This window comes from Notothenia rossii, assembly GCF_949606895.1.
Source record: "Notothenia rossii genome assembly, contig: scaffold_84, whole genome shotgun sequence".
NCBI classification, from domain to species: Eukaryota; Metazoa; Chordata; class Actinopteri; order Perciformes; family Nototheniidae; genus Notothenia; species Notothenia rossii.
This window is the reverse complement of record NW_027639905.1, coordinates 1-15,000: the sequence shown is the minus strand read 5'-3', so window position 1 is coordinate 15,000 and position 15,000 is coordinate 1. Positions and strand designations below refer to the sequence as shown.

The window sequence follows — 15,000 nt, the reverse complement described above, 5'->3', positions numbered from 1 at the left end:
ATCATGACTACATCATGACTCCAACATGACTACACCATGACTACAACATGATTACATCATGACTACAACATGACTACAACATGACTACAACATGACTACATCATGACTACATCATGACTACACCATGACTACACCATGACTACATCATGACTACAACATGACTACATCATGACTACAACATGACTACATCATGACTACAACATGACTACATCATGACTACAACATGACTACACCATGACTACATCATGACTACATCATGACTACATCATGACTACACCATGACTACATCATGACTACATCATGACTACATCATGACTACACCATGACTACAACATGACTACACCATGACTACATCATGACTACATCATGACTACATCATGACTACACCATGACTACATCATGACTACATCATGACTACATCATGACTACACCATGACTACACCATGACTACATCATGACTACACCATGACTACACCATGACTACACCATGACTACATCATGACTACATCATGACTACACCATGACTACAACATGACTACATCATGACTACAACATGACTACACCATGACTACACCATGACTACATCATGACTACATCATGACTACACCATGACTACATCATGACTACATCATGACTACATCATGACTACACCATGACTACACCATGACTACACCATGACTACATCATGACTACATCATGACTACACCATGACTACAACATGACTACATCATGACTACAACATGACTACACCATGACTACACCATGACTACATCATGACTACACCATGACTACACCATGACTACATCATGACTACAACATGACTACACCATGACTACACCATGACTACACCATGACTACAACATGACTACACCATGACTACAACATGACTACACCATGACTACAACATGACTACACCATGACTACATCATGACTACATCATGACTACACCATGACTACACCATGACTACAACATGACTACATCATGACTACACCATGACTACATCATGACTACATCATGACTACATCATGACTACAACATGACTACATCATGACTACATCATGAATACAACATGACTACAACATGACTACATCATGACTACATCATGACTACAACATGACTACATCATGACTACATCATGACTACAACATGACTACATCATGACTACAACATGACTACATCATGACTACATCATGACTACAACATGACTATATCATGACTACATCATGACTACAACATGACTACATCATGACTACATCATGACTACATCATGACTACAACATGACTACATCATGACTACATCATGACTACAACATGACTACATCATGACTACATCATGACTACAACATGACTACATCATGACTACACCATGACTACATCATGACTACATCATGACTACAACATGAGCACATCATGACTACATCATGACTACATCATGACTACAACATGACTACATCATGACTACATCATGACTACATCATGACTACACCATGACTACATCATGACTACAACATGACTACATCATGACTACATCATGACTACAACATGACTACATCATGACTACACCATGACTACATCATGACTACATCATGACTACATCATGACTACACCATGACTACATCATGACTACATCATGACTACAACATGACTACATCATGACTACATCATGACTACATCATGACTACATCATGACTACAACATGACTACATCATGACTACACCATGACTGCACCATGACTGCATCATGACTGCAACATGACTACACCATGACTACAACATGACTACATCATGACTACAACATGACTACACCATGACTACAACATGACTACATCATGACTACAACATGACTACATCATGACTACACCATGACTACAACATGACTACATCATGACTACATCATGACTACAACATGACTACATCATGACTACATCATGACTACAACATGACTACATCATGACTACAACATGACTACATCATGACTACATCATGACTACAACATGACTACATCATGACTACATCATGACTACATCATGACTACACCATGACTACATCATGACTACATCATGACTACATCATGACTACATCATGACTACAACATGACTACATCATGACTACATCATGACTACATCATGACTACACCATGACTACATCATGACTACATCATGACTACAACATGACTACATCATGACTACACCATGACTACATCATGACTACATCATGACTACAACATGACTACATCATGACTACAACATGACTACATCATGACTACATCATGACTACACCATGACTACACCATGACTACACCATGACTACAACATGACTACATCATGACTACATCATGACTACATCATGACTACATCATGACTACACCATGACTACATCATGACTACATCATGACTACAACATGACTACATCATGACTACATCATGACTACAACATGACTACATCATGACTACATCATGACTACATCATGACTACATCATGACTACATCATGACTACAACATGACTACATCATGACTGCACCATGACTACATCATGACTGCACCATGACTACATCATGACTGCACCATGACTACATCATGACTACATCATGACTACATCATGACTACATCATGACTACACCATGACTACATCATGACTACATCATGACTACAACATGACTACATCATGACTACATCATGACTACATCATGACTACAACATGACTACATCATGACTACAACATGACTACATCATGACTACATCATGACTACATCATGACTACATCATGACTACATCATGACTACAACATGACTACATCATGACTGCACCATGACTACATCATGACTGCACCATGACTACATCATGACTGCACCATGACTACATCATGACTACAACATGACTACATCATGACTACATCATGACTACAACATGACTACATCATGACTACACCATGACTACATCATGACTACATCATGACTACAACATGACTACATCATGACTACAACATGACTACATCATGACTACATCATGACTACATCATGACTACACCATGACTACATCATGACTACATCATGACTACATCATGACTACATCATGACTACATCATGACTACAACATGACTACATCATGACTACATCATGACTACATCATGACTACATCATGACTACATCATGACTGCACCATGACTACATCATGACTGCACCATGACTGCATCATGACTGCAACATGACTACACCATGACTACAACATGACTACATCATGACTACAACATGACTACATCATGACTACACCATGACTACAACATGACTACATCATGACTACATCATGACTACATCATGACTACACCATGACTACATCATGACTACATCATGACTACACCATGACTGCACCATGACTGCATCATGACTGCAACATGACTACATCATGACTACAACATGACTACATCATGACTACATCATGACTACAACATGACTACATCATGACTACATCATGACTACAACATGACTACATCATGACTACATCATGACTACAACATGACTACATCATGACTACATCATGACTGCATCATGACTGCATCATGACTGCACCATGACTGCACCATGACTGCATCATGACTGCAACATGACTACATCATGACTACAACATGACTACATCATGACTACACCATGACTACAACATGACTACATCATGACTACACCATGACTACACCATGACTACATCATGACTACATCATGACTACACCATGACTACATCATGACTACACCATGACTACACCATGACTACATCATGACTGCAACATGACTACACCATGACTACATCATGACTACAACATGACTACATCATGACTACATCATGACTACATCATGACTACATCATGACTACAACATGACTACATCATGACTACATCATGACTACATCATGACTACATCATGACTACAACATGACTACATCATGACTACAACATGACTACATCATGACTACATCATGACTACATCATGACTACATCATGACTACAACATGACTACATCATGACTACACCATGACTACATCATGACTACATCATGACTACAACATGACTACATCATGACTACAACATGACTACACCATGACTACATCATGACTACATCATGACTGCAACATGACTACATCATGACTACATCATGACTACAACATGACTACATCATGACTACATCATGACTACATCATGACTACACCATGACTACAACATGACTACATCATGACTACATCATGACTACATCATGACTACACCATGACTACACCATGACTACATCATGACTACACCATGACTACACCATGACTACATCATGTTGTAGTCATGATGTAGTCATGGTGTAGTCATGACTACTATATTTTCCTTTGTTATCTTTTCGCAGAGAGCCATGTTGTGAAGGAACCGGTTGAAACGCCTCGGGGGCAGAGCACAGGTGAGCAGGAAGCCCTTATGAGCTCGTTCCCCCACTAGCTCTTCCCTTGATGTGTGATGTGTGTGTGTTGTGTGTGTTGTGATTGTGTGTGTTGTGTGTGTTGTGATTGTGTGTGTTGTGATCGTGTGTGTTGTGTGTGTTGTGATTGTGTGTGTTGTGATCGTGTGTGTTGTGATCGTGTGTGTTGTGTGTGTTGTGATCGTGTGTGTTGTGTGTGTTGTGATTGTGTGTGTTGTGATCGTGTGCGTTGTGATTGTGTGTGTTGTGTGTGTTGTGATCGTGTGTGTTGTGTGTGTTGTGATCGTGTGTGTTGTGTGTGTTGTGATTGTGTGTGTTGTGTGTGTTGTGATCGTGTGTGTTGTGTGTGTTGTGATTGTGTGTGTTGTGATCGTGTGTGTTGTGATTGTGTGTGTTGTGTGTGTTGTGATTGTGTGTGTTGTGTGTGTTGTGATCGTGTGTGTTGTGTGTGTTGTGTGTGTTGTGTGTAATGTGTGTGTTGTGACCGTGTGTGTTGTGTGTGTTGTGTGTGTTGTGTGTGTTGTTTGTGTTGTGTGTGTTGTGTGTGTTGTGTGTGATGTGTGTGTTGTGATCGTGTGTGTTGTGATCGTGTGTGTTGTGTGTGATGTGTGTGTTGTGATTGTGTGTGTTGTGATCGTGTGTGTTGTGATCGTGTGTGTTGTGTGTGTTGTGATTGTGTGTGTTGTGTGTGTTGTGATTGTGTGTGTTGTGTGTGTTGTGATCGTGTGTGTTTTGATTGTGTGTGTTGTGTGTGTTGTGATTGTGTGTGTTGTGTGTGTTGTGATCGTGTGTGTTGTGTGTGTTGTGTGTGTTGTGTGTAATGTGTGTGTTGTGACCGTGTGTGTTGTGTGTGTTGTGTGTGTTGTGTGTGTTGTTTGTGTTGTGTGTGTTGTGTGTGTTGTGTGTGATGTGTGTGTTGTGATCGTTTGTGTTGTGATCGTGTGTGTTGTGTGTGATGTGTGTGTTGTGATCGTGTGTGTTGTGATTGTGTTTGTTGTGATCGTGTGTGTTGTGTTTGATGTGTGTGTTGTGTGTGTTGTGTGTGTTGTGTGTGTTGTGATCGTGTGTGTTGTGATCGTGTGTGTTGTGATCGTGTGTGTTGTGATCGTGTGTCTTGTGATCGTGTGTGTTGTGGTTGTGTGTGTTGTGATCGTGTGGATTGTGTTTGATGTGTGTGTTGTGATCGTGTGTGTTGTGATTGTGTGTGTTGTGATCGTGTGTGTTGTGTTTGATGTGTGTGTTGTGATCGTGTGTGTTGTGATCGTGTGTGTTGTGTTTGATATGTGTGTTGTGATTGTGTGTGTTGTGTGTGATGTGTGTGTTGTGATCGTGTGTGTTGTGTGTGTTGTGTGTGTTGTGATCGTGTGTGTTGTGATCGTGTGTTTTGTGATCGTGTGTGTTGTGATCGTGTGTGTTGTGATCGTGTGTGTTGTGATTGTGTGTGTTGTGATCGTGTGTCTTGTGATCGTGTGTGTTGTGGTTGTGTGTGTTGTGATCGTGTGGATTGTGTTTGATGTGTGTGTTGTGATCGTGTGTGTTGTGATTGTGTGTGTTGTGATCGTGTGTGTTGTGATTGTGTGTGTTGTGATCGTGTGTGTTGTGATTGTGTGTGTTGTGATCGTGTGTGTTGTGATTGTGTGTGTGTTGTGATCGTGTGTGTTGTGTTTGATGTGTGTGTTGTGATCGTGTGTGTTGTGATCGTGTGTGTTGTGTTTGATATGTGTGTTGTGATTATGTGTGTTGTGTGTGATGTGTGTGTTGTGATCGTGTGTGTTGTGTGTGTTGTGTGTGTTGTGATCGTGTGTGTTGTGATCGTGTGTTTTGTGATCGTGTGTGTTGTGATCGTGTGTGTTGTGATCGTGTGTGTTGTGATTGTGTGTGTTGTGATCGTGTGTCTTGTGATCGTGTGTGTTGTGGTTGTGTGTGTTGTGATCGTGTGGATTGTGTTTGATGTGTGTGTTGTGATCGTGTGTGTTGTGATTGTGTGTGTTGTGATCGTGTGTGTTGTGATTGTGTGTGTTGTGATCGTGTGTGTTGTGATTGTGTGTGTTGTGATCGTGTGTGTTGTGATTGTGTGTGTGTTGTGATCGTGTGGATTGTGTTTGATGTGTGTGTTGTGATTCAGTGTGCGAAAAAGTACACGTCCCACCGTCCGGGACGTGTTATTTACAATATCGGACAAGTAGATATTTCAATTGACTTGTCCGGCGGACAAGTGACGTTTTTCGCCCTGATTTATTGATAAATTAAGTTTACAAAAGGCAGAACTCATTCGCAAATTGTCAGTGTCCGCCATTGTTCGTTTAGAAATGTTAGTTTCGGTGCTGCTTGTCGATTCCTAAGGAAATGCATCTCGCCGCTTTCTGTACAGACGGGGGCGGGGCGGGGCAGCGCTGGAAGTGTAGCACAGTGGCAGGGTTGGGAAGCAAAACTCTGTTCCGAGTAGGAACAAATAACAATTGTCCGGTACCGGGATTAATAAGAGTTGTGAGGATAGGAGGCGAGGCCGAGCCCCGCGGACCACAGCTCTCTCTCTATGCTCCGGATCAGCTGTTCGCTGCATGGTGCAGCTCAGCGTCTCTCTCTCTTTCTACACACAGCGGATCCGCTGCCCGTTTAACAGCCTCATCTTTTTCAGACTTTCTTATGTTCTTTCTCTGACACGTAATGAAGGTTATTAAGCGTTTTAGCTCCTGTGTTGTTAATATTGACCGCCATTTCCTTTATGAAGTGAAGCAGCCTCCCTGTGTCCTCGCGCTGTCCTCACATCCCCGGACCCCCAGACTCGGAGGAGCAAAGGGATGTCAGTGTTGTTTATGAAGCAGGGTATAGAAAGTACATTATTGAAATGAAAATACTATTTATTTACTTTTACAAACAGTGAGCAGCTGGGCAGCTGCAGCATGTAATACACATGCGTAAGGACATGTGTAAGCGTGCAAGCGTCTTTGAGTTGTAGAAAAGCGAATAATTAATTATTACTTATTATTATAAGCTATTATTATTAGCCTATTATCGTTATATTTAAGGCCTAGCGCTTTTCTACATAGGCAGGTATCAGGCAGGTTGCAGTGTAACATCAGAGGAGACTGGGCCAATTGTACATTCTCAAACTGCACCACTTAGAACTAACTAAACAATGCAGAGATTATTTTTATATAATTGTATTCAATAACCATAATAAATTAAACAGTATGAAGTGATTTGTAAATAGGAATACAGATTTGACTTAATGTTTTCATAAATATATTTTTCTCCCACTTTATCATGGGACTTATTTTTACCCTCTCAAAGAACCGAAAATAACCAGAATCGAAAAGCAGAACCGGAATTGTTCGAATCCAAACGATACCCAACCCTATGTGTGAAAATGTAAAATACGATGGCGAAGAAGAAGATTCCAGTGGCCCCAATTTTTGTCCATTCTGGACAAGTGAAAAATGTATTCGGACAAGTAAATTGCCAAACTCACTTGTCCATGGACAAGTACTCTCTAAAAACTTTTTCTCACACTGTGATTGTGTGTGTTGTGATTGTGTGTGTTGTGATCGTGTGTGTTGTGATTGTGTGTGTTGTGATCGTGTGTGTTGTGGTTGTGTGTGTTGTGATCGTGTGTGTTGTGATTGTGTGTGTGTTGTGATTGTGTGTGTTGTGATCGTGTGGATTGTGTTTGATGTGTGTGTTGTGATCGTGTGTGTTGTGATTGTGTGTGTTGTGATCGTGTGTGTTGTGTTTGATGTGTGTGTTGTTATATGATTCTGTTTTCTTAAAGGTTGTATCTTCCTGGTCGAATGCACTTATTGTAAGTCGCTTTGGATAAAAGCGTCAGCTAAATGCAATGTAATGTAATGTGTTGTGATCGTGTGTGTTGTGTTTGATGTGTGTGTTGTGATCGTGTGTGTTGTGTGTGATGTGTGTGTTGTGATCGTGTGTGTTGTGTGTGTTGTGATCGTGTGTGTTGTGATCGTGTGTTTTGTGATCGTGTGTTTTGTGATCGTGTGTGTTGTGATTGTGTGTGTTGTGTGTGTTGTGATCGTGTGTGTTGTGATTGTGTGTGTTGTGTGTGTTGTGATCGTGTGTGTGTTGTGTTTGTTCTGATCGTGTGTTTTGTGATCGTGTGTGTTGTGATCGTGTGTGTTGTGATTGTGTGTGTTGTGTGTGTTGTGATCGTGTGTGTGTTGTGTGTGTTGTGATTGTGTGTGTTGTGTTTGTTGTGATCGTGTGTGTTGTGATCGTGTGTGTTGTGATCGTGTGTTTTGTGATCGTGTGTGTTGTGTGTGTTGTGTTTGTGTGTGTTGTGTGTGTTGTGATTGTGTGTGTTGTGATCGTGTGTGTTGTGTGTGTTGTGATTGTGTGTGTTGTGATCGTGTGTGTTGTGTGTGTTGTGATTGTGTGTGTTGTGATCGTGTGTGTTGTGTGTATTGTGATTGTGTGTGTTGTGATTGTGTGTGTTGTGATTGTGTGTGTTGTGTGTGTTGTGATCGTGTGTGTTGTGATCGTGTGTGTTGTGACCCCTCAACACCAGAGGCCTGGGGGGTGTACTACGAAGTCGTGTCCTATCTAGTTAGGAGCGTTCACATGAAAGGGGTGGTATCTGGAGCATTCGACCAATCACAAACATGGAGAAGCTACTGACACCGCAGCGTCATACTTCCTGAATGAAAAGTCAACTATAATATTAGACACATGAAGAAGTTAAACTTTAAACATCCATGACTTAAACACTTGATCCAGGATCAAAGCCACATAGCTGCACCTGCAAGGTGAATCCAGCTGGTAACAGAACAAGTGTTTGAATGCGTACATGAACAGGTTTATGATATCACTGCCCCGTCTAAGACACCATCTGACTTTCATTACATTTGACTCGAGTGTTTCCTCAACTTAATGTGTTGCTTCAAATAATCCTTCTGCATACAGTATGTGACACTGTGAGTGTTGCACGGCCAGATACGGCTCAGCTGACTCAGATAAGGAGATGATACATTATGATGTGATATGCCGCGGACTGTACTTAATGTTACTCTGATCCGGTTACTTATGTTGTGGCAGATATTTAAGTAAGCTTTCTTAACGCTAATGTTCTAATAGTCAGATTGCTCTGAAGATGGGAGGTGATATTCTATTCATGTTCACGTTCACACAGTCGCTGATTTTTGCCGGTCGTCTTTCTGCAACGGCAGCTTTTCTGTATTTCCTTTCTCCTGTAATATGACTTGATCGCTTTAAACTCCGCACACTGAGCTCTGATTGGTCAGCAGGCAGTGCTTTCACTGAGTTGAGCTCTTAGCCTGCAACCTAACCTGCTCCGGGGCAGGTTACCGCTCAGCATCAGTTACCATGGAGATCTAGCCCGCTAAAAAGAGAACCAGCTTCGTAGGACCAGAAACCCAGAGTTAACCTGAAGTTAGCCGCTAAGAGAACATCCGGCTTCGTAGTATAGGCCTCTGGTAGAGGGTTAGCGTTACATGTTGTTGTTTACATATTGTTGTTTACATGTTTCCAGAGGCCCCTGCAGGTGGAGGTGAGGTCCGGGCGTCAGGCAGCGAGGACGTTGCAGGGGCTTCGGGCATGCTGCTGGTCTACGTCATAATACCCACAATCCCCCTGCTACTGCTCATCCTGGTGGCTTCTGGGACTTGTTGTTTCCAGATGCTCAGCAGGAGGTGAGACTAGTGATTTTTGGGACTTTAATTTATAATTTGTTCAACTATTTATATTCTTTGTTTAAACAACAATGGCCACTTGGAATCTATGTATTTTGTAATTACATTTCCTAGGTGTGTGTGTGTGTGTGCGTGCGTGTGTGTGTGTGCGGGTGTGTGTGTGTGCGGGTGTGTGTGTGTGCACGTGTGTCTGCATGTGTGTGCGTGTGTGTGCGTGTGTGTGCATGCGCATGTGTGTGTTTGTGGGTTTGTGTAGTGCTTACTCAGTGATTATGACAAGTTACACACTGAGACGTCTTGTTAACATGAGAAGATTTACAGCTGCTGGCTCACTGCCCAGTGTGTGTGTGTGTGTGTGTGTGTGTGTGTGTGTGTGTGTGTGTGTGTGTGTGTGTGTGTGTGTGTGTGTGTGTGTGTGTGTGTGTGTGTGTGTGTGTGTGTGTGTGTGTGTGTGTGTGTGTGTGTGTGTGTGTGTGTGTGTGTGTGTGTGTGTGTGTGTGTGTGTTTGAGTCAATACCTGGCAGGTGTTTCTGCTGACTCTGGTGTATTTTCCTGTCTTTATAATGCATTAAAAGTACACAGATATATTTATATATTTATATATATATATATATATATATATATATATATATATAAAGTATTAATTAAATAAAATATAAAATAATATAAATATCTGTTTCTGCAGTTCCCCGGGCACGAAGACGGCCCCCCCCACCCAGTCCACCCTCTGGATCTCCAGCACTCAGAAACCAGAGAGCATGGAGGTGTGACATCATCAGTGACATCATCAGTGACATCATCAGTGACATCATCAGTGGCATCACGGCTCAGCTCATCATATTTATCTGGGAAGCGGAGCTTTGAGAGGACGATGAAGTCATCACACAGGAGTTTATGTCGTGTGTGTGATCGTTACAAAATGACAGTTCGGACGGTTGATGTTGATTCACACATTTTAAAATACACACACATAGTGAAACATAAAACATACGAGACCGAAGAGGAAGAAACCACACGAACAATAGTACTCTCTACTTTAAAGAGTCCTCAGTATGTAGAGTCTTTACTTTAAAGAGTCCTCTCCTGCTGATGTTCAGGTGTATATCAGTATGTAGTGTCTCTACTTTAAAGAGTCCTCTCCTGCTGATGTTCAGGTGTATATCAGTATGTAGAGTCTCTACTTTAAAGAGTCCTCTCCTGCTGATGTTCAGGTGTATATCAGTATGTAGTGTCTCTACTTTAAAGAGTCCTCTCCTGCTGATGTTCAGGTGTATATCAGTATGTAGTGTCTCTACTTTAAAGAGTCCTCTCCTCCTGATGTTCAGGTGTATATCAGTATGTAGAGTCTTTACTTTAAAGAGTCCTCTCCTGCTGATGTTCAGGTGTATATCAGTATGTAGTGTCTCTACTTTAAAGAGTCCTCTCCTGCTGATGTTCAGGTGTATATCAGTATGTAGTGTCTCTACTTTAAAGAGTCCCCTCCTGCTGATGTTCAGGTGTATATCATTATGTAGTGTCTCTACTTTAAAGAGTCCTCTCCTGCTGATGTTCAGGTGTATATCAGTATGTAGTGTCTCTACTTTAAAGAGTCCCCTCCTGCTGATGTTCAGGTGTATATCATTATGTAGTGTCTCTACTTTAAAGAGTCCTCTCCTGCTGATGTTCAGGTGTATATCAGTATGTAGTGTCTTTACTTTAAAGAGTCCTCTCCTTCTGATGTTCAGGTGTATATCAGTATGTAGTGTCTTTACTTTAAAGAGTCCGCTCCTGCTGATGTTCAGGTGTATATCAGTATGTAGTGTCTCTACTTTAAAGAGTCCCCTCCTGCTGATGTTCAGGTGTATATCAGTATGTAGTGTCTCTACTTTAAAGAGTCCTCTCCTGCTGATGTTCAGGTGTATATCAGTATGTAGTGTCTCTACTTTAAAGAGTCCTCTCCTGCTGATGTTCAGGTGTGTATCAGTATGTTGTGTCTACTTTAAAGAGTCCTCTCCTGCTGATGTTCAGGTGTGTATCAGTATGTAGTGTCTCTACTTTAAAGAGTCCTCTCCTGCTGATGTTCAGGTGTGTATCAGTATGTTGTCTCTACTTTAAAGAGTCCTCTCCTGCTGATGTTCAGGTGTGTATCAGTATGTAGTGTCTCTACTTTAAAGAGTCCTCTCCTGCTGATGTTCAGGTGTATATCAGTATGTTGTGTCTCTACTTTAAAGAGTCCTCTCATGCTGATGTTCAGGTGTATATCAGTATGTATTGTCTCTACTTTAAAGAGTCCTCTCCTGCTGATGTTCAGGTGTATATCAGTATGTAGTGTCTCTACTTTAAAGAGTCCTCTCCTGCTGATGTTCAGGTGTATATCAGTATGTAGTGTCTCTACTTTAAAGAGTCCTCTCCTGCTGATGTTCAGGTGTATATCAGTATGTATTGTCTCTACTTTAAAGAGTCCTCTCCTGCTGATGTTCAGGTGTATATCAGTATGTAGTGTCTCTACTTTAAAGAGTCCTCTCCTGCTGATGTTCAGGTTATATATCAGAATGTAGTGTCTCTACTTTAAAGAGTCCTCTCCTGCTGATGTTCAGGTGTATATCAGTATGTAGTGTCTCTACTTTAAAGAGTCCTCTCCTGCTGATGTTCAGGTGTATATCAGTATGTAGTGTCTCTACTTTAAAGAGTCCTCTCCTGCTGATGTTCAGGTGTATGTCAGTATGTAGTGTCTCTACTTTAAAGAGTCCTCTCCTGCTGATGTTCAGGTGTATATCAGTATGTAGTGTCTCTACTTTAAAGAGTCCTCTCCTGCTGATGTTCAGGTGTATATCAGTATGTAGTGTCTCTACTTTAAAGAGTCCTCTCCTGCTGATGTTCAGGTGTATATCAGTATGTAGTGTCTCTACTTTAAAGAGTCCTCTCCTGCTGATGTTCAGGTGTATATCAGAATGTAGTGTCTCTACTTTAAAGAGTCCTCTCCTGCTGATGTTCAGGTGTATATCAGAATGTAGTGTCTCTACTTTAAAGAGTCCTCTCCTGCTGCAGCACCTCTTTTCACCCTCTGTCTGAAACCAGAGCCCAGTCTGCTCTGATTGGTTAGCTGGACGGCTCTGTTGTGATTGGTCAACCAGTTTAGAGATGTCCCGCCCCTTGTCTATTAAGTGCAATGTGTTGTAACACTAGCCAATGGGAGCATCCATCGTGATGTCACTGTGCTCTGAACAAAGGAGTCCAATGGAGGCGAAACAGAAAATAGTTATAATATATTTTATATAGTTAATTTAGTGTCATTTATTTCCAGTCTTTCCTTTCCTTGTCTCCTTGCTCTGACCTCTGACCTCTATGTCCTCTCCTAACCCCCCCTGTATCTGGTGTTAATTGTTAAAAATAAAGACCAGAGATTTAGAGGAAATTAAAGTTCAAATTAAATGATTACATTACATTTAGCTGACGCTTTTATCCAAAGCATCTTACAATAAGTAAATTAGACCAGAACAAATATCTATATTAAATTATTTTTATTAAATTATTTTAATTTTATCTCAAAGAGCCGTCTCACGTAAAGAAATCATATTAATATGTTTGAAGCAAAGCTGCAAAATGTACAAAAACTCACAAATGTAAAACCTTTATTTAGTTTATTCTCCGTCTTAATGAACTCCACGAGTAAACTGTGTGAAGAGTGTTGTGCATGTAGAGCTCAGAGTGCACGCTCAGAGTGCACGCTCAGAGTGCACGGTCATAGTGCACGGATCAGAGTGCACGGTCATAGTGCACGGATCAGAGTGCACGGATCAGAGTGCACGGCTCAGAGTGCACGGCTCAGAGTGCACGGTCAGAGTGCACGGTCAGAGTGTCCTATTGGTCATTGTGTTATACATGTTTGTATGAAGGTTTGATTTCAATGGTTTCTTCATTAAAAACTCTGTGAAGAAACTGAGTCTCTCTCCCTCTCTCCCTCTCTTCCTCTCTTCCTCTCTCCCTCTCTCCCTCTCTTCCTCTCTCCCTCTCTTCCTCTCTCCCTCTATTCCTCTCTTCCTCTCTCCCTCTCTCCCTCTCTTCCTCTCTCCCTCTCTCCCTCTCTTCCTCTCTCCCTCTCTTCCTCTCTCCTTCTCTCCCTCTATTCCTCTCTTCCTCTCTCTTCCTCTCTTCCTCCCTTCCTCTCTCTTCCTCTCTTCCTATATTCCTCCCTTCCTCTATTCCTCTCTTCCTCTCTTCCTCTCTTCCTCTCTCTTCCTCTCTTCCTCTCTCTTCCTCTCTTCCTCCCTTCCTCTCTCTTCCTCTCTTCCTCTATCTTCCTCTCTTCCTCCCTTCCTCTCTCTTCCTCTATTCCTCTCGTCATCTATTCCTCTCTTCCTCTATTCCTCTCTCCCTCTATTCCTCTCTCCCTCTCTCCCTCTCTTCCTCTCTCCCTCTCTTCCTCTCTTCCTCTCTCCTTCTCTCCCTCTATTCCTCTCTTCCTCTCTCTTCCTCTCTTCCTCCCTTCCTCTCTCTTCCTCTCTTCCTATATTCCTCCCTTCCTCTATTCCTCTCTTCCTCTCTTCCTCTCTTCCTCTCTCTTCCTCTCTTCCTCTCTCTTCCTCTCTTCTCCCTTCCTCTCTCTTCCTCTCTTCCTCTATCTTCCTCTCTTCCTCCCTTCCTCTCTCTTCCTCTATTCCTCTCGTCATCTATTCCTCTCTTCCTCTATTCCTCTCTTCCTATATTCCTCTCTTCCTCTCTCTTCCTCTATTCCTCACACACACACACACACACACACACACACACACACACACACACACACACACACACACACACACACACACACACACACACACACACACACACACACACACACACACACACACACACACCTCTCCTCCTCCTCTCCTCCTCCTCTCCTCTCCTCCTCTCCTCTCCTCCTCTCCTCCTCC

The 15,000-nt window shown here is 41.9% G+C and overlaps 1 protein-coding gene across 2 annotated transcripts in view; it reads left to right on the top strand.

Moving 5' to 3' along the window:
* Nucleotides 1-11,645, top strand: part of chodl (chondrolectin) — a 15,912-nt gene extending 4,267 nt beyond the window's left edge. The window contains exons 5-7 of one of the 2 annotated variants that reach the window (XM_079695479.1): nucleotides 4,374-4,424; nucleotides 9,961-10,108; nucleotides 10,794-11,645. In XM_079695479.1, the coding sequence (XP_079551605.1) occupies nucleotides 4,374-4,424; nucleotides 9,961-10,108; nucleotides 10,794-10,878 (284 nt within the window). In that variant the 3' untranslated portion in view covers nucleotides 10,879-11,645. Of the gene's footprint in view, nucleotides 1-4,373; nucleotides 4,425-9,948; nucleotides 10,109-10,793 lie in introns of both variants that reach the window. The other variant, XM_079695478.1, reaches the window with a different exon arrangement.
* The last annotated feature ends 3,355 nt before the right edge of the window (nucleotides 11,646-15,000 follow it).